The sequence below is a fragment of the Aotus nancymaae genome, unplaced genomic scaffold, assembly GCF_030222135.1.
Source record: "Aotus nancymaae isolate 86718 unplaced genomic scaffold, 86718_ANA_hifiasm-v0.15.2.pri h1tg000051l, whole genome shotgun sequence".
NCBI classification, from domain to species: Eukaryota; Metazoa; Chordata; class Mammalia; order Primates; family Aotidae; genus Aotus; species Aotus nancymaae.
The window spans coordinates 1,168,321-1,187,172 of record NW_026988465.1 but is presented as its reverse complement, the minus strand read 5'-3'; the positions used below and the strand labels follow the sequence as shown (position 1 = coordinate 1,187,172).

General features: G+C 51.2%; 1 protein-coding gene across 1 annotated transcript in view; it reads left to right on the top strand.

The window, feature by feature from the left end:
* The window catches only part of PXDC1 (PX domain containing 1), a 29,456-nt gene extending 13,771 nt beyond the window's left edge, over positions 1-15,685 (top strand). Inside the window, exons 2-5 of the mRNA XM_021672662.2 lie at positions 263-354; positions 1,183-1,300; positions 10,695-10,806; positions 14,572-15,685. Of these exons, the coding sequence (XP_021528337.2) occupies positions 263-354; positions 1,183-1,300; positions 10,695-10,806; positions 14,572-14,689 (440 nt within the window). The 3' untranslated portion in view covers positions 14,690-15,685. The remainder of the gene's footprint in view (positions 1-262; positions 355-1,182; positions 1,301-10,694; positions 10,807-14,571) is intronic.
* Positions 15,686-18,852: the final 3,167 nt, after the last annotated feature.

Genomic DNA, 18,852 nt, shown 5'->3' with positions numbered 1-18,852 from the left:
CGCCTGTCATCCCCCTTTGAGATTGACAGTACCAACTCCATCACAGACTTATCGTTCATTGGGTAGCTGAAACGTCGAATGAAGCTTAGAGCAGGCCTTCCAGGATGGGGCTGTAGCTGCGTGAGGCTGAGCAAATGTTCCTGACGTCTCATTCATTACAGAGGACCACCCTGGCAGTTTGTGGGCGCCTGTTGTGGATTGAATTGGGAGCGCATTTCCTGGTGTGCTTTTCTGACTTTGGGCATTTCTGTCTCAATTCTAGGACTGGTTGCCATAAAGGAAGCCCACGACATAGAGACCAGGCTCAATGAGGTGGAGAAGCTGCTGAAGACGATCATAAGCATGCCCTGTAAAGTGAGTGCAGTCATGCCCCGGGCTGGGCAGGGATGTGGGAGGCCTGGCACCTCCCACCTATGAAAGGCGTCCGTCCCCCGGAGAGTTGACTCACTCTGGCTCATTTGCCAGTTTGTTCCCTCCCTGGAAGTACCAGGTGATAGGGATGGGGGTGGAGGCGTGCAGGTATAATCAGGGAAAGAAGGCTTTTGTGGGCTCCAATGGCCCCAGTGTTTCCTCCCTGGGGACAGAGTGAAAGTGAGGGATACAAGGAGACGTGAGCAGGAAGGGCACGGGGCCTCTCGGCTGCAGAGGGCTTTGCTTTCTGCCTCGGCTCAGAATCCACTGTCTTGCGGAGGGGATTTTAGAACAGACACGTAGAAGCCGCGCGGAACGTTGGCGTCAGCACAGCGGGGCACATTGCGTGGATTTGACCATCAGCTCCCTTTCCACGTCAGCCTGTGGGCTTCGTCATGAGTGGCGGTTAAGAACCTGGACTTGAGCGCCAGGCAGACCTCCTTCGCTCCTGGCAGCTTCCGTTTCTTCCTGGCAAATGGGGAGAGTGGACACAGCCTACGGTTATCATAGAGGGAGGGAGGCGTGAGCGAAACTGGCACATCGATCGGAGCCGTGATTCCCTCCACTGCCCAGGTCGCTGAGGCCTTGTATTCCTGCCGCCTGGGTTGTGAACACCTGAGGGCTGGGCAGTGAGGGCAGCCTCGCCCCTGTGGTCAGCCGTGGGGCATCCGGACATTCACGGGGCATTCGCATCACGTGGGCCACCTCTTGATAGACGGGGCCAGTGTGTGGAGGCTGTTCATTTTTAGTAATCCCTGTATTTCTCCCCAGTATTCTAGATCGGAAGTTGTACTCACCTTCTTTGAAAGATCTCCTCTGGATCAGGTGTTAAAAAATGATAATGTACATAAAATTCAACCCAGCTTTCAAAGTCCAGTCAAAATATCAGGTAAGAGCCACGGGGGAGGCATGGGGTTGGGGGGGGTACTGCTGTGGGGGCTGTGGGGGCTGAGGCTTCACAGAAACCCTCCCCAGCTGGCTGTCTGTGCTGCTGGGCCACACTTTCCCAGAAAGGCAATCCAAGAGAAATGCACACACAGGGAGAGGGGCCGTTTCCTGATTTCCCCTGAGCGGCGTATTTCCCTCTGCAGCTCTCACTCCTGCTGTGTCCACTGGGGTTTGTTTGGCATGTAGATAGGAACTCAGGGGCATATGAACACATTGACGATATAGTTTGAAGCGAACTATTGGAATCCACAGTTCAGCCTGCTGAAGCGAGACAGCCCATGTCACGTGGCATTGAACTTGGTTATTACTTTTAGGGGCAGCCATAACAAAAGGGATGCACAGGCTTAGGTCTCCTTAGTGTGGACGTGGGACTGTGTCTCCTGGCGCAGGAAGGAAGGAAGCAGAAGCCTGGGCTTCTTGGCCAGTCCAAGTGTGGTGACTTACTAAGATCTGGGTTGCAGGTGTCATGAGAACACTAGACTTGTTTTTTGCCACACTATTTTGGCAAAGGCTGCTGAGGAGGATTTCCTAGGGAAAAGAGCTCTGTCCTGGGAGTCTCTAGGACTGGGTTTCCCCAAGCAAGTGGCAGTTGCCTTGTGGCATAAGAGGTGACAGTTGCATGCGATCTTGCCGTGGTCTGCCTGGTGGACAGAGAGGGAGGGGAATCTCAGGAGACACGGCTTGGTCAAAGGAGAGCGCCTCCGTGACGCTGTGATCTGTAGGAAGGAGAGCAGGGGCCTGTTTCTGAATGGAGGAGGAAGCAGAGAGAAGGAGGGGCGGAGGACTCAGAAGGATGTCAAGGAAGAACAGCAGATGAGGGAGATCTGAGCCCAGGGCTGACTCAGAAGGAACTGGGGAGACCAGAGGACAATGGGGATGAGTGACGGATGCTGTTGGCTGTGAACGTGGCCTTGCTGATTACGGGCCACAGCACAGGTGGGATTCTGAATTGTGTGCTTGGGAGAACTGGGTGGGGTGGGCAGGTTCTGGAACCTGGGTGGAAGATGGGTTTGTAGATATTAATAGGATCGTGTGTGTGCAGGCTGGTGGCACTCCTGACCCTGTCTGTGGCTGCTGCTTTGTTTTGCTTTTTACTTTTTTGTTTTTACTGACACATAATTATTGTACCTATTTAGGGGTAAAGAGTGATGTTTCAATACATGTGTACATTGTGTAAACATCAAATATTTAGTATGTTTGTGATCTCAAACATTCATCTTTCCTTTGTGGTGAGAACATTCAAAATCCTCTCTTCTAACTATTTTGGAATACACAAGGCAGTGTTGTTAACCCTAGTCACCCTGCTGTGCAGTAGCTTGTTCCTCCCACTGTGACTCTCTGCCCACTGACCAGCCTCTCTCTGTCCGCCACTGGCCCCTCCTCAGCCTCTGGTAACCGCTGTTCTACTTCCTGCTTCTGTGATCTCCCCTTCTCCAGACTCCACGTATGAGTGAGATCTTGTGACATTTGTCTTTCTGTGTCTGGCTTATTTCACTTAACATAATGCCTGCAGGCTTAGTCATGTTGCTGCAAATGACAGCATTTCATTCTTTTTAATGGCTGAATAGTATTCCATTGTGCATATGTACCACATTTCCTTTATTCGTTCATTGGTTGGTGGACAGTTTGGTGGTTTCTATTGTGTGTTGTTGGCACCTTTGTCAAAAATCAGTTGGCTGTAAGTATATGGATTTATTTCTGTGTTCTGTATTATGTTCTATTGGTCTATGTGTGTTTTTTAATGCCAGTACCATGCTGTTTTGGTTACTGTAGCTCTGTCATATGTTTTGAAGTTGGGTAGTGTGATGCCTCCAGCTTTGCTGAAGATTGGTTTGGTTATTTGGCATCTTTTGTAGTTCCATATACATTTTAGGATTGTTTTCTCATTTTTGTTGTTGTTTTGTTTGTTTTGTTTTGTTTTGTTTTGAGACAGAGTCAACCTCTGTTGCCCAGGCTGGAGTGCAGTGGCACAGTTACAGCTCAAGTAATCCTTCTGCCTCAGCCTCCCAAGTAGCTGGGGCTACAGGTGTACCTCTCCATGCCAGGCTAATTTTTGTATTTTTTGTAGAGGTGAGGTTTTGCCATGTTTCTCAAGCTGGTCTTAAACTCCTGAGCTCAAGTGATCCACCTGTCTTGGCCTCCCAAAGTGCTGGGATTGTAGACGTTAGCCACTGCGCCCAGCCTAGGATTGATTTTTTTTCTGTTCCTGTGAAGAATGTCATTCATATTTTGATGGGGATGGCGTTGAATCTGTAGATCACTTTGCGTGGTATGCTGCTTTTGATATCTCTATAAGATAGCTTCCTGTGTGTCCTTAGACAAGAGCAGTGAGTGCAGGAGCCCCTCCTTAGCTGGCACTGGGTCTCCAGAACCTTTATGGGGAGTGAAGATGGCTGGGTCCTTCATCCTGGCTGAGTGCCTACAGATTCTCATCTCACAGGGCTCACAGAGGGCTCTGGAGTCCTAATTGTCTGTTGCTCTGGGTTTTGCATTTTGTAGTGTGGAGCATGGGGAAGCCTCGTTCTTTAGTCTGAGTGGGGAGAGTCCTAGCACCAGTGTCTCTGTTTTGCTTTGTTTTGCTCTGTTTTGGGCAACCGAGAGAGCAAGGAGCAGCTGAGAACTCTTAGGGCCTTGCCTTGAGGGAGAGGCTGGGCCGCTGCTTCAAGCCGACCTCGAGGCCCCTGAGTCAGAGTGACAGATTAGAGTGAGAGGGATAGATTAGAGCTGCCTCGAGCTGCCTCTCTGTTGGAGAAGCTCCTGAGGCTCAGTGCCCAGAACGTGCTCCAGCCCGCCCTGGCCTCCTGTTTCCATCAGTGATTTTTATGAACACATGGCCCACGTGTACACTAAGGGGTGAGCATAGTGAGATGAAATTTAACAGGGAGAAACGTAGAGTCTCATGTTGCAATTGGGATATGTTCTTTTTGCCTTTTTGCAAGGGCTGAGGACAGGTTTCAGCCGCTGCTGTCTGTGGCCTTTCGTGCATGATGGGGTGTGCAGTGTCCATGTCTAGGAAAGGTCCTGACCTCCTTGTGCAAGTCAAAACCGTCCCTGGGATGCAGCAAGATGAATTATTCCATCCAGAGAAGGGTGTCTGGTGGGCAGGGGTCAGAAGAATAGGGGGAAATGTGGAAGAGCAGCTGTGAGGAAGGGATGCCACCCTCCGATGTTGGCGGGCTGCCATGGGAAGGGGCCAGGCAGGGGCTGGCACAGGGCCTGTGGGTAGAAGTAACTGTGGATGACTTTGGCTCAGCACAGAACACGTTCTACCATCTGGGTCTGCCTAACGTGGAGTCTGCACCAGCCTGTGGCTGACAGTCTCATTGCAAAGACTGGGAGGGCCCGGAGGTCTTACTGCAGGAGGCGGCAGGCAGTACGGCCTCTCGAAGCCTTGCAGAGCTGAGGGTCCCGAGTGCTCTGGGTACCTCCCCGCTTCCTCTGCTCTGTCAGTCACCGAGTCAGATGTTCTCCCTCTGAACCCCCCAGACCCCCTCTGATTTCTGCTCCCGATCTAGCTGGCCCCTCACCGTGTCTAAGGGAATTTCCTAAGCTAGAGCGGTTGTGTGGGCTGGTGGCGAGGCGGTGTGCTCACCCACGCCATGCCAGGTACCTCCCATCAGGAATGCTTTTTCATGAAATTGCTATTGACAATGGCCCCTACATCCCTTTGAGAAAAGGGCTCACACATCGACACATCATATTCTCCATCTTGGTCCCATATTTGATGTGTTTCTGGATCCGTGGGTCCCCAGGCTGAGGCTCGGGGTCTGCAGAGCCCTGGCGTCACCTGAGACACACGGCTTTCTCTCATGCCTTCCTCTTTCTCCAGGACATGAACCCGAGGACTGAGCCAGTAATCCCAACACTCTGACCTCTGAGGCTCATTAATTGTCTTAAAAGTTCACTCTCACAATCAAGCCAAGTCCTTGGCCATTCTGGGCATTCAGAGCCTGGCCCGTGCTAGCCTCTTGATTTTGCCACCTCCGCTCCAGAGCCTTGGCCTCCTGCAGTGGACTGGCCAGCCATTGCATGTACTGTGGCCCTGCAGGATCCTTCACGCAAACCTGCCTGTCCTCTCCTGACCTGGTTAATTCCATCGATTCATAGCCGAGCGCCACACCCACCTTCCTCCTCCGTTTCTTATGCCACTGACATACGTGTAGGGAGGCGGTGCCATGGGAGATGGGCACTGACCCTCTCTGCATTCATGCAGGCTGGGTATGGGGGACCGCAGGTGCCGAGTGCCTTGGCTTTTCTGGGACAGTTTAGTTGTCAGGGGCTCCACTAGATGGCGCCCAGCGCTAGCAGTCACGGGAACTGTGTCCACATCCTGGGGCCACGGCGAGGACAGTCAGGATGGATGGACTGCAGCCCTTGGCAATGCCTCCAACCAGTGCAGCCTTCATCATTCTTTGTCCCGATGCTTATCAAATGTAAGAAAGCAGGAATCTGGAGCATTCTGTTCCATGGCTGCAGCTGTGCAACGTAGAAGGAAATGCAAACCTCAGTTTTGATCTGGTGACTTGAACTCATCAGTATCAGCCACAAAATCTCAACATTCAGGTTTAAGAGGCCTGGAAATGAATCACAATTTTATGTTTCATTAACCTGGCTTCTGGCCAATCTCAACCTTATGTTTACTATGTAGCGGTAGCCCAGTTAGCCAGATAATAAAAGGGCACTGCTTTGGGTTTTGTTCTGCTGCTGGAGTGCGTTGGAAATACAGCGGGAGAGAGGAGGCGAAAGGGAGGAAGGCTAGAGTGTGAATGCTTTCACGGCTGAGACCGTGTGTCTGCTGAGAAAAGGAATAGAGTTATCGAAGTGAGGGGTTGCAGCGTTTGTGGGGCGCAGGAAAACGTGGCTGCATTTAAAAGACAGAAAAATTGCCGTTAGGCAGACAGGCACACTGGTAATTGTTGCAAAAAAGATCCATTGATTGATAGAGGCAAAGATTGGGGGTGAAACTTTGAGGAGAAACAAGATTTGCATGGCCTTGAGGCATCCTCCCTGAATAATTACAAAGGGAAAGGTGGTAGCTTCACTGTGGAGACAGCTGGCAGAAGCCTCCTCACCTAGGCACTCCAACCCCCCCCAACCCCCATGTGCCACTCCAGCTCTCATGCAGCCTCACGGTGTAGGATTCCTGCCAAAAATGCATCACCTTGATCGAAGCACTCTGAAACTGCCAGCAAACCCAAATGGAGGGACATTTGCCAGTATGGCTCAGTGCTCTCTAAAAGTGTTATGGTCACGAGGGACAAGGAAGATGGAGGAACCATCAGAGGTCATAGGAGACCAAGACAGAGGAGCTCATGGCAGCAGGGGGTCCTGCATTAGGGCCAGCACGGAAAAGAGGAACATTGGTGGAAAAACTGTTGAAATTCGAGTGAAGGAGGTCTTTTGTTTAGTTAACCATATTGTGCCAATGTCAGTTTTCATGGAAGAGCAGGGCTCTTTTCATGTGGAAAAATATGAGTGTGAAAAAATAGCTTGAAAGTGAATTATTTCATGGAATCAGTCATGCATACGATTAAAATGGTTACATTGGTCGAAGATTCTTGCTATAGATACCGAGCTGACTTCTAAGACATTCACGTTGTATGTTTGAAGAGAGGCCCAGATGCTGTAACTTTTCTTGAATGACAACATTTTCTTCCCTTCTTTTTTATTTACATCATAACAGATGTAAGGGCATTACCAACAATGGTCCTAACAGCTGTCAGGAAATGCAGATCTCAGCCTTGATACAGTCACTTGAACTCATCAATTTCAGCCACAAAATCTGATCGGTTCAGGTTCAGGGGCCTGGAAATAGAACATTGTTTTTCATTAATGTGGCTTCTGTATAATCTCAACCTTACTTTTACTATATAGGGGTAGCCCAGTTGGCCAGTTAATGAAAGGGCACTGAATAGTCATGATGGATCACTCAGGACTCTTTACTGAGCCTGCAGCATTTGCTGGATTCTTTACATACATCATCTCAGTCTGCACACTGGACTTGGGAATGGGTACCGTTATTCCCATTGTACAGATGAAGAAACTGAGTGAGAGGTAACCTGCTCTCCAGGCATAAGTAGCAGAGCGTCCCCAGCTGTACAATCCATACTCTCCAACCTGCTCATGCCTCCTGAGGAGCCAGCATCCCACACTGCAGACACACCATACTTGCTAAGGCTCTGGCCGAAGGCACATGGCAAGTTACCGGTGGACCTTGTTACAGGTCAGGCTCCCTGGTTCCGTAGCCATGAATCTCAATGAAGCCTTTTGCTTGAAGGTTCAAGTTCATGGTCTACACCATCCTCTTGTGCAAACTGACCCAGGAGGGCAACTCCCATTTAAATATCTGCTGTCCGTGGTTGAAACGGGGCACAGGCTACAGGCTTAGCAGGATCATCTCCCGAAATCAGTGGTCCCTACAGTTAGAGGCTTGCTAGAGCTAAGTGCTTTTTCTTCTCTTTTAAAACTGTGGACCTGTACTAATTTGTACACCTTTTCCTAGGACTTTTTTATTAAAGTGGCCAAATAAACAAAACTATAAACTGCTGCAGAATCTGTGCTCCATTTTCAACTAGCACAGCCATATGAAAGCTGTGCGTATTTCTCTAGGTTTTAAGACAATTTGCTTTTCAGTGAACCGTCCCTTTCTGAACCCAAGTTGGGAATGAATGTTCCAGAGGCTGCTGCACACCTGCCAACTGTGTAGCCTGGCTGGCCCCAAAGTTTTTTGAGGTCCTGGGCTGAGAGCAGAGGTGGGATCTAGAAGGGAACTGGAGCTTCTTAGGGACCATCTTTAGTGAAAGGCAAGGGTCTAAGCGAGGCCCCTCTCTGGGCCAGGCCTGAGGCAGCAAGGTCCATGCAGGAGGCATCAGACATACCTTAGTGTTTTCCAGGGCCCAGCCAGCCTTGCAAATAATTAAACCACATGTATATGCATGCGGCTCCTTATCATAGGTTAAGGAATTATTTCTTACAAGTCTATTTTTTGGGGGACTGGTAAAGACTCCATTTTATAGAGCTCCAAATTTCACATTTAAGAAAGATTAGGCATGCAAGATAACCCTTCAGAATTTCCTTCAGAAGTGATATGCAGCAGTGACATTTGTTTTAACTTGTAGGCCACCATCCAACCAAATTAACCTTTGCAAAGGGGTTGGAGAAAGGGGAGGGAGCTGTCAGCTGGCTGCCTGGAGGTTGCTCTGAGGTTTCATGTGCTTCCCAAGAAAGACAGATTTGGGTCAGAGTTAATGAAAACAATAAAGGCAGTGGTTCTGTGCTGCCACCCATTTTGGATAGAGAGGCGAGAGAATCTTAGTTTGTCTTGTTCAGATCTAGCAGTTTTCACAGTCCGCCTGTTCAGAGAGGCTTTGGTAAGCATCTTTCTGCCCCTTTTGTACCTGGAAGTGTGGCTGACCCCAGAGTTGGGGCACTGACCCCTCTTTGCTTTGCAGAGCTCCTTCTCAGGACCTGCAGCCCCACCAGGTGAGACAGGGAAGAGCTGAGGACTGATGGCCCTACGAAACGCCAGCAGCCCCTTCTCCAGAAAGACAGGCCGAATTTTAGCGATGACTTGAAGAATCTGACTGACGAATCGACATTTTGATCATGGGGGGCGGCGAGGGAGAATCTGTTTTTCTTTCCTCATTTTTGCGTTAATTTCCCTAATTCTCTTCATATGGAAAGTTCACAGGACTGAGAACCAAATACCTAGAAAGATTAACAATAAACAGAAAGTGACCATTTCAGTTACAAAAAAAGCAAATCCATACACCGGAATAAACCAGTCTGAATTGTGGTAAGGCGTAAGAAATAATAAAGGAAAACAGTCGCACAGGCAACTAAGGCATCCGATGGGGCAGTGAGCGGTGTTCCTGTTGGGCGTGGCGTGCCAGGGGAGAGGGAGGGCTGGAGCTGTGCCCCAAATGGGAAGAAGGTAATCCCTTGGGTTTGAGAAGGCACCAGGAATTTGGAGTTGTTTTTGGCATGACTTTTATGATGGGGTGCATAGAGGTTCTGATTCGAAAGAACAGGCAAAGGTGGTCCTGGTCGTAGAAGTGAGGCTGGGAGATGAGCAGCCTTGTGAGCAGCTGGAGGACTTCAGCGCCGACAACTGGCCATCGCTATCAGATCTCATCTGCTGAGCGAGGGGACGGAAACGCCGTCCCTCAGAAAATACAAATGAACGCTACAGCTGAGAGTCCACCACCCTTGCTTTTTATGCTTAGATGGACCAGATGGTGTGATGGGATCCAGGAGCTCATGGGATTTCAGAGTGAGGAGGATCCTCAGAGATTAATACACCTTTGAAATTTTCCAGTGGAGGAAACTGAGTCCCAAGGCCGTGGAACTCATCGTCCTGGCTCTCATTCTCCATTCCAGCCTTTCCAGCCAAGGACGAGTGCAGACTTCCACCCTCTCTAGCTAACGCATGAGGCCAGTGTGGACATAGGAAGTCATTTTTCTTTGTTGGCTTTTCTAAATTACCCAAATCTGTGCTTTTTTGGAAAAAAAAAATTCATTTACATGCAGAATTATATCAAGCAGAACAGTGAAAATCACCCTTTGGTTTAAAATATACACTGAGAAGTAACTCAGGAATGGACAACCAGTATCACGTGTTCTCACTTACCAGTGGGAGCTAAGCTTGAGGATGCAAAGGCATAAGAATGATGTGGGATTTGGGGAATTGCAGGGAAGGGTGAGGGGGAAGGGATAAAAGGCTAAGACTACACATCAGGGGGAGCGTACACTGCTTGGGTGACGGATCCACCAGAATCTCAGAAATCACCACTACAGCGCTTATCCATGTAACCAAGACCCACCTGTACCCCAAAAGCGATTGAAATAAAAATACACTAAAATGCGCACTGATCTCATTCAATCAGAACAGCAACCCAGGGCAGTCGGTATTGTTACTCCCGTCTTAGCCACGGGGAGAGCTCAGCAAGGTGGAGTACCCTGGGCAGAGCCATGCATCACTGTGCCATAGATCCGCTCTCACACATAAACTCACAGATGTGAGCCCGGTACTCCTGCTTTGTGCTCCAGCTTTAAGCCCACAGCGAAGGGCATATGGCGAGAGTGCTCAGACAGCCAGGGCACCTTTGTCTGGGGAGAGACACGCAGCAGGCCTGGCTCCCGTGGGGGTTGACCTCGGCCCCGACTTTGCGCAGTGGGGCTCTGAATGGGTCTCAGGTGCACAGCGTTCTCTTACGGTGTGGAAGAGAGAGGTGGGGAACAGGTGGAGAAAGGAGGAGGATTGGGTCTAGCCCCAAACTCCAAAACCTCAAGCACCAACCCCTCCGGAGGACTCACCTTGCTGCTTTGATTTTCAGAAATCATGAGGTCCAATGGATTTTGTTTAGCAAATACCGAAACAATAGTAATTGACCACAGTATACCAAACGGAAGAGACCAGCACCTGGGTGTGGACCCGACCGAGCATTTGTAAGTATGCTGGTTTCAGTATCGTTTCATAGACTGTCCTAAGCCGTTTGCCTTGCAGGATGGGGCTCACCGTTCTTATGGGAGGCAGTGGCTACCCAGAGCCACCCAGCAGTCCCTGTGTTCATTTGGACACTGATTTTAAGTTTGCCTTCCCTAGAGTCTGGTGAGATGTTGATAGTGAATCTGTGGAGGATGGAGTTGCCGGCTACGAGGGGCATTTAGGAGACATTTTGGGGCTGGGGGCCTGGCTTTTGTGGGGCCCTGAAGGGTGTGATGTTGTCTCCAGGGCCAGGAAGGCCACATACCTCACACACAGCGGTCCTGATTCCCTGGGACGGGGACATGTTTGCCTCACGGCTGGCCGTGGGGTGGAGCCTGGCCTGCAGCCCTGTGCCGAGGGTGTAGGCTGTGTCTGATTACTGAGGCTGGACAGCCAAAGCCAACACCGTCTTCTCCGCTCTTTCTGTCTCTGATTTGACTGTAACACATGCTCTAGAGAGCCCAACACTGAGGGCACTGTGAGGCGCAGCAGCCTCAGCCTTGGCTCTCCTCCAGGCATCTTCTTGGTGAATTATGGGGGCACCAGGGTCCCCAGACAGCTTGGCCTCTCTTTGCTGACACAGCCAACTCCAGGCTGCTTCTCGGCTGTATGAGCTCAAAAAGTTACTTAACCTCTCCTGGCTTCTCTTACCTTCACGGGACCATTCTGCCGGGTTATGTTGAAGGCCACAGAGGATGAGTGTAAAACATCCCGCTTGAGACCCCGACAGAGGCAGCTCTGGCTGCAGAGTCTCCCTGTGGGCCCAAGAATGACATAAGCTGGGGATGGCCCAGGTCTAGCCCTACCCATCTGCTAGCCCTCACAGCAGCAGATTGAAACTAGAACTAGGCCAGCCACGTGTGCTGAGCCCCACATCCGGGCCTGTGGGCTGCGGGGATGTGAACCCAGCCTGAGCCTGGGCTCCAGCTGGTGGCCTGAGCCTCCTCTGCTGACCCCTGCTCTGTGACTGAGCATGGAGGGGCGGTCCCTGTCAGGCTTGTGGGACTGGCACCTGCTAACAGACCCCACGTTCTCAGTTCTAAGTGTGACTCTCAGGTAGATGGTTCGAGAATCTTTCCCAGTGGAGGGGTCATGAGCTGCTGGTGGCAGGAGCTGTGCCGTCCTTGCCCTGACCCCACTGTACATAACTAACTCCCTCATTTCCTGTGGGTCCCCCATGCTTGCAGGCTGGCACCGTGTAAGTATGAGGCTGGAGTTAACCATGAATGAAAGAAAGAGGCCCTTTGGCTTGGCAGGGGTAGTGACTGGCCAGGGACGGGTGGGGGTGAAGGCAGATGGGGACCCTTCCTCATCACCATTTGTGCAGGCCCTGAGTCTGCAGTGTTTCCAAGGGCACCCCTTTCTATCTCCAGGAGGCCCTCGGCACCCTGGAATGAGGCCAGATTTAGGAGACAGGTTCAACTGTGAGCAGCCTGGAGCTGGGGAGAAACACACAGAGAGGGAAGAAAGCTGGGAGGAGGCGTGGCTCTTGCGGCTGCCCGGGCCGTGTGTGGACAGGAATGACAGGTCTTGAATAGGCGGCCACCTGCGCCGGGACGCCTGGCTCACAGGGAGAGAGGGCCGGGAAAGTCTCCATGATCCCAGGAAAGCCTAACAGAGAAACGCCTGCCGTGGGGCTCAGGGGAGCATTTGGAGGGAGTTCTGGCTCAAGCTCCTGGGCCTCTCTCTGGCCGCTCCATCTCGGGCAGCACAGTGGAGTTGATGGTCCAGCTGCAGTGTGTCTCAGGGACGATCTGTTTCTACACTGCACCGGCTGTCGCGGGTGGGGGTTGAGAGCGACCAACGGCACAGAGAGATGCCATTTGCAGAGCTGGAGGCCTCACCTCCCCACACAGCTGTCCTCGCCGGCACCCAAGGCTGACCGTCCTCACCGGCACCTGAGGCTGACTGTCTGGCCTGAGCCTGTGAGCCCAGTGCTGCCAGGCCCATGGCAGGGCCCCATAGCAGAGTCTTAGCAGGCTGCTCCCCATCTGGCCCCAGCGGGTACGTGGGCACCAGTGCTCTGCACTCAAGGAATGAATGTATCTGATAGCGATGGGGCTGGGGGGACTTCGGGGCCTCTGTAGGTGACAGTCTCAGTTGGTGAAGGGATTGCCCAACTTCTGGGAGGTCATCCAGGGCCAAGGCACCGGGCAGTTCTGTGGGGACCTCTGGGGGCTTCAGTCCCGTGACTCATTTTCCCTGAGCATCCCAGTCCCCCTCTGTCCTCATGTCCCCAGCATCGTCTTGTGATCTGGGCAGGGAGGACAGGCAGGTGGTGGGACACTGTTTGGGCAGGCGCTGTGGACCTATCCCTCACCTGACTTGAGCCTTCCAACCCTGGGTTTCCGTTCAGCCCTGGTTTGGGGAAGAGATTTCATTCCCTGGGATGAAGTGAGAGAGCTGCTCTGTCCCCCTGAGCTCACACAGCTCTCCCACCCGCAGCTAGGGCTCTCTGTGCTACGGCCTCTGCCCCAGCCTTGCACTGCCAGGATCGTGAGCACAGGGAAACCGAGGCAGGGGCTGACTCCCCCCTCCCCCAACACACACACTCCAGGCCTGGCCGTGGAGGCAGAGGGGAGGCCCACCTCTGCGGCCTCAGCCTCTCCTATCCAAACACCTTAAAGCTGTCTTCCCCTTTGAGGTCAGTGGAATTTGCACAACGTACTAGGTATAGGGGACATGTGCTGGCCCTGCCTTCTTCTGTGTCCAGCCACCGGCCCGAGACTGTACAGTCTTCCTGGTCACAGCAAAGCTTTCCAGATATGGCTGAGTTCCTGCAGCTGTCCACAGGCCAGGGCCACGTCCAGGCACTGGGAGCGGCGCAGGAGGCAACCCTGAGGTGGCTCCCAGGAGGGTGGGGCGGCCTCCCTGGTTTGGGCTGATTCGTAGGTTGAGGCAAATGGCAACAGCACACGCAGCACTGCTCCATCCCCGTTCCTGGGGAGAATGTTCTTCTCGTGCTTTTCTCTTTGTTACGCCCTTTTTAGGACTTGGAGTCTCTTTTACTAGCTTAAGAGGCCGTGCCAGGACTGGAGAGGGAGTAGAAGCAGTTCCAGCGCGTGGGGAGTCAGTTTAGGGGGCTTTTACGTCCCCTTATGTTTGGGGTTTGTATTCTTCCCTTAGTAGTCCACACCCCATGTAAGCCCCCTACATTTGGATGTTTCTCATCCGCTGGAGCCCGAGTGAAACACGCGCCCACATACAGGCCTCCCCGCTAGAAAGTGTCTCCCCACGTGACCTCCACAGGCCTCGCCAGCCCCTCCGCAGCCTCCTGTTCCCCCTGCAGCCTCCTGTGCGGACATATGCCATCTCCGCTGTGGTCAGGCTGTGAGCCCATGACCATTCTCTCCATGCTGTCCCCAGGGCTCAGCACGAGGCAGGTGCCTCTTCCCTGAGGACAGACCCGGCCTGCCTTGTCCACCGCTGATCCCAGAGCCTGCTGGGCATGGAACAAGAGGTGAACATGTGCACTCCATGAATGAAGGCATGAACGGAGGCCTCGCGAAGGAGTGTCTAAGCAAATACAGATGGCAGTCTCCAAGGCAGTGGAAACCACAGGCTCTGGCAGTCTCTGAGGAGGAGCCAGCTCACCAGTTAATTTGTAGCCTTGGTTTTTTGCACACTTCCTAGTGGGCATTGAAAGCCGTGCTCACAGGCCCAGTGGATGTTTGGTGGTGATCCAGCAATGAGCCAGCCCTCACGTCTGTTTTCTCTAATTTCAGATTTGAGAACGGCAGTGACTTTCCCTCAGAGCTGGAGGATGGGGACGACCCGGCAGCTTACGTCACCAACCTGTCGTATTACCACCTGGTCCCCTTCGAGACAGACATTTTGGACTGAGGCTCTCCATCGGGCCTCCCCCGCCTCAGCCCTTCACTGCCAGCTCTGGTGCTGTCCACTGTGCTGGCCCCCATGGCCACAGCTGCTGCCCCAGCCCTGGACCTCCTAGACGACCCAGGCCCCACTGACACTAGGAGACCGGGGTGTCCTGCGAGTGGAGCAGCGGGGGCTCCTAGTGGTCCAGGCTGACCGCAGAGTCTCCAGCAATCCGAGCCCACGGGCCGGAGGCCACAAGGCCTTTGTTCTGAGGGTCTTCACTCCCCGCTTGGTGCTTGCAGGGCTGCGCACTTCAGGGCCGGGACAGCTCCTGTGAGCTCGCTCTCACTGTGACTGCTTCCTAGGAGCTGCATCCAGCTTGGTCAAGTGGCCTAGTCCCCCCGGCCACCCTGGCTTCCCACTGTTCCCTCCCACGGCAAACACATAAAGCGTCTTGAGGGAGATTTTGACAAGTCACCCATTCCAGATGCCACAGGCAGGGGATGTTTAGTAATCCAGGATTTCTCTGAGAACTGGGATGTGCGGCTTTTTGTTGTTGCTTTTTACCTTTTATCTGGAAACTGGGTTTAGGTCAACCCTAGGAGTGTTCGCAGAAGGCCCAGCACAGTGGGGTATTGGCTGCAGGGCGGGGAAGGCATTCTGACCAGACGTCCCCGTGAGCTTGAACTGAGCGAGCCTTGATGGTTCTTCCCAGAGGAAAGGAATTTCTTCCCGGCCTGCCAGGTCTCAGGGCCTTCAGCGCGGGTCCCGGTGCTGCAGCCACACTACCCCGGTGCGCTCATTGACAGAGTTGCCATCGTGAACCTGAAAGGACGGGAATGGAGGGAAGCCGGGCTCCTTGCCCACAGGAGAGGATCCCCGTTCTTCCAGCGTCTCTGCTCGCACTCTCTACTAACGACCGACATCTGCTAATGTAAATAATAGTAAATTATTGAGAATTCTAATTCTTTTACACAGTCTGTTTTTAATCTATTTTAATTAAATAAAATCTGTGCTCTACTTTGGTCTGTCCAAGATGTTTGTGTATAAAGTATAAAGGCGTGGTTCTTTTTGTCCCCTGCCTTGGGACGGGGTGGAAACCAAATACCCCGACTCCTCGGGCCTGGCCCCTCCCACTCTTCCGGTCACATTCTGTGAGTTAGAAAGTGTGTTATGATCTTACCCTAGGGAAATGATCTGCGCACGCTGGAAAATGAACACACAGCTTGTTTTATTTTGGAAGAAGAAGGGGGTTGACTTAGGGTTTTTTCTCTTCTTCCATATTTCTTTTTGGCAGCCACAGGAAATCTCTTTGATGACCCAGCTGCAAAGCACACGGGCTTTCCTTGGGTTTTTCATTTCCCTCTGCCTTCCAGCTGCGTTGTTTAAAGCATCTTGATTTCAAATAGACTAGTAGGCAGCAGACTCGGGTTGACCAGTTGCCTTTTTCTTGACGAGTCAAATTCAGTTCTGTGCAAGGATGGGGCTTCCTGCTTAGTAGCTAAGGTTAGAATTGATCAGCATGTTCATTTACTGCCCGTCTGACTTTCAAGGATTGATTCGCCGATTAGTCTCATTCTCCGTCTGAGAGGCGCTTCTCCCCAGCCACGCAGTCACTGCAGTGCAGCTTCCTCAGCCATCCCCTTGCTCAGGCTGTGTTCCTCTGCCAAGACCTGAATTTGGCTCCCCAGCCCCATCCCCTGGCTCAGCCTTCACTGAAGAAGTTTTACTCTTCCCAATCCTTGTACGGTGAGGTCTTGAAAGTGGGGCTGGGATGTCTGGACATCTGTTGTCCTATTAAACACATCAGCTCATTCTCTGGCTTCCATTTTTTTTTTCTGGAAAAACCTAAGTCTTCTAAGTCCAATTTTCATATTCCCACACTTGAAAGAACCCTAAGTACAAACAAGTGTTTCTTTAGTGCAATGATACGTGCTCAGTAGCACTCAGCAGACCTGTTGGGAGCAGTATGGAGTGGTGGGGACTGTGGCAAACAGGAGTGCTCAGGCCCCGCAGCCAGGGAGCAGCTACCATTGCTCAGCTGAGCTGGTGGTTTTGCCTGGAAGCATGGGCCCGGTATGGCTAGACCTCCTAGTTTTTCCATGAAAGCTAGAAATTTGACTCTTCTTTGTGAAATATCCCAATTTCAAAGTGTTGGCAAAAAAATAAAAATAGATTCGAAACTTGACCAAGTGAAAGAATTGTGAGTTTTCAGCCTCTAAACTGTCATTTCAGAAAATCGATGCCAGAGCAGTTCAGGTTCATGCGTGAGTTTTCACTCTTGCCCGCACAATCCTCCAGGGACTGGCTTTTCTCCTCATTTGACTTTCATGCTCTTTGCGCTGCTCTGGCAACCAAGAGACCCGTGGCAGCCGCGGCGTGGACACTGCCCTCAGTCACTGACAGTTGCGTGAAGGCTGCTGTCAGAAACTCCGTTTACTGCCTTAGGCTCCTGTGAAGTGGTGCGCAAGCGAAACAAACTCCTGTTGCCAAATTAAATCATTTAAGTCACCGAGTTTCCTGTTTGAAAAGTGCTTTCGGCATACGCGGTTTATGGGCCGGGGAATCATCCCTTCTTTGTCCGTTTTGTAATAAATGCTCATTTTCATGTACGAGGCCTGCTTAAAGTGACAAATGCACAATGTAAACATCACCTCGGCTCGCCGCAGGATGATTCCTGCAGAATCGATGCTCTTTAGCACTTCCCTCCTTGTGGGGAGGCACACGAGCACAAGCTACCCGGTAACAGAGCCGCCTGTGGGCTCATTTGTGAGCATACAGTTCTCATGGGTCTAACATTTATTAATAGAAGTACACGTGGGGGTGTTGGCAGCCAAACTGCCCTGAGCAATGTGTCCTGACCTTCACCAGTTTCTCCTGCTGGGGATAGAAGACATTCTTGGCTTTCATTTAAGAAGCATTCTGTGGAATTATAGGTTATAAATTATAAAATTATAATTTTCTTTTTATTGCAACTAAAATTCCCTGTCCTCTGTGCCTTCCGCAGACCAGTATTCTCCTCTAGGCCCAAGGTCTTAAGATGCAGATTGTATTATTGTTCAGGATGGCAAGGCCAACAGATGAATAAGTGACTGCCCTTGAAAAGATTGTTTGTTATACAGGCAGATCCCACGTCGAGGGGGCACATATGCCCTGGGGAACCATGCGAGGAAGGACCAGGATAGGTCGAGAGGCAGAAGAATCAAGGGAAGACGTAGCAGGAGACTTTACTGTGGTTACTGTGGGGAGGAGATAGGGAGGCAGACTAAGCAGGCTTAAAGATTGGCCAGTTTGATAATTTCAGCAGCCTCCTGGAAATAGGGGCTGTTCCTAGTTGTCTGGTGCCTGGTCTTGGGGTGATTAGGGCAGGTGGATGGTGACCCAGAGTTTGGAAGCCAGTAAGGGAGGTGGTTGGGTGTGGGCTCTGGATGGATTGGTTTGCATGTGTCAAGCAAACTAGCAGATGAGTCCTTTATCATCTCTAGGAACTGGATCATTCTGGAGGGGCAGTCCAGGGTCGGCATGGCCCCATGATGTCAAAGCATCAATTACAGAAACCAGAAACCATGGTGATGACACACACCAATCCCTGTGGGTCCCTGGTTGATGGAGGCATTTGATTTTATCTTTTGTGGGAACACAGAGAAAACCAAACGCGGCATGCTTGTATGCTTCATGCAAAAGATCTTCCAACATGAACAAGGCTCCATGTAGATAGAAATGTTGCTTTTTAAAATTTGAATGGGAGATCTATTCCTGTGGTCCAAAAATTTAAAAGCTTTGAAAGGTTTTGTAGAAAGTATCACTCTGCTTCCTGTCCTTATTCTACCTCCCAAAATTGATTAGTTTCTGGTGTATCCTGCCAATATTTCTTCATGCAAATGCCAAACAAATGTAAGCATACACTTTTTAGACAATAGCTGAAAGAATTCCTCTGGAGTCTACATAATTTAGCATTTATGGTCAATAACAACGTTGCTTGAAGCTATGTCTGTATCTTTGTCTGTCTGTCTATCTATCTAATCTATCTGAAGCACTTTGGAAATAGATGGTCCACTCAAACTTGGTAAGTTTTGCTTCTAAAGGGCTTGGCTGATGTGCAGCACATCATATCTTAAATAAATGTAATTTTATTAGAATTCTGGGCAAAGCATTACACTTTCTGTTATTCGCTGCTGTCTGTTTTG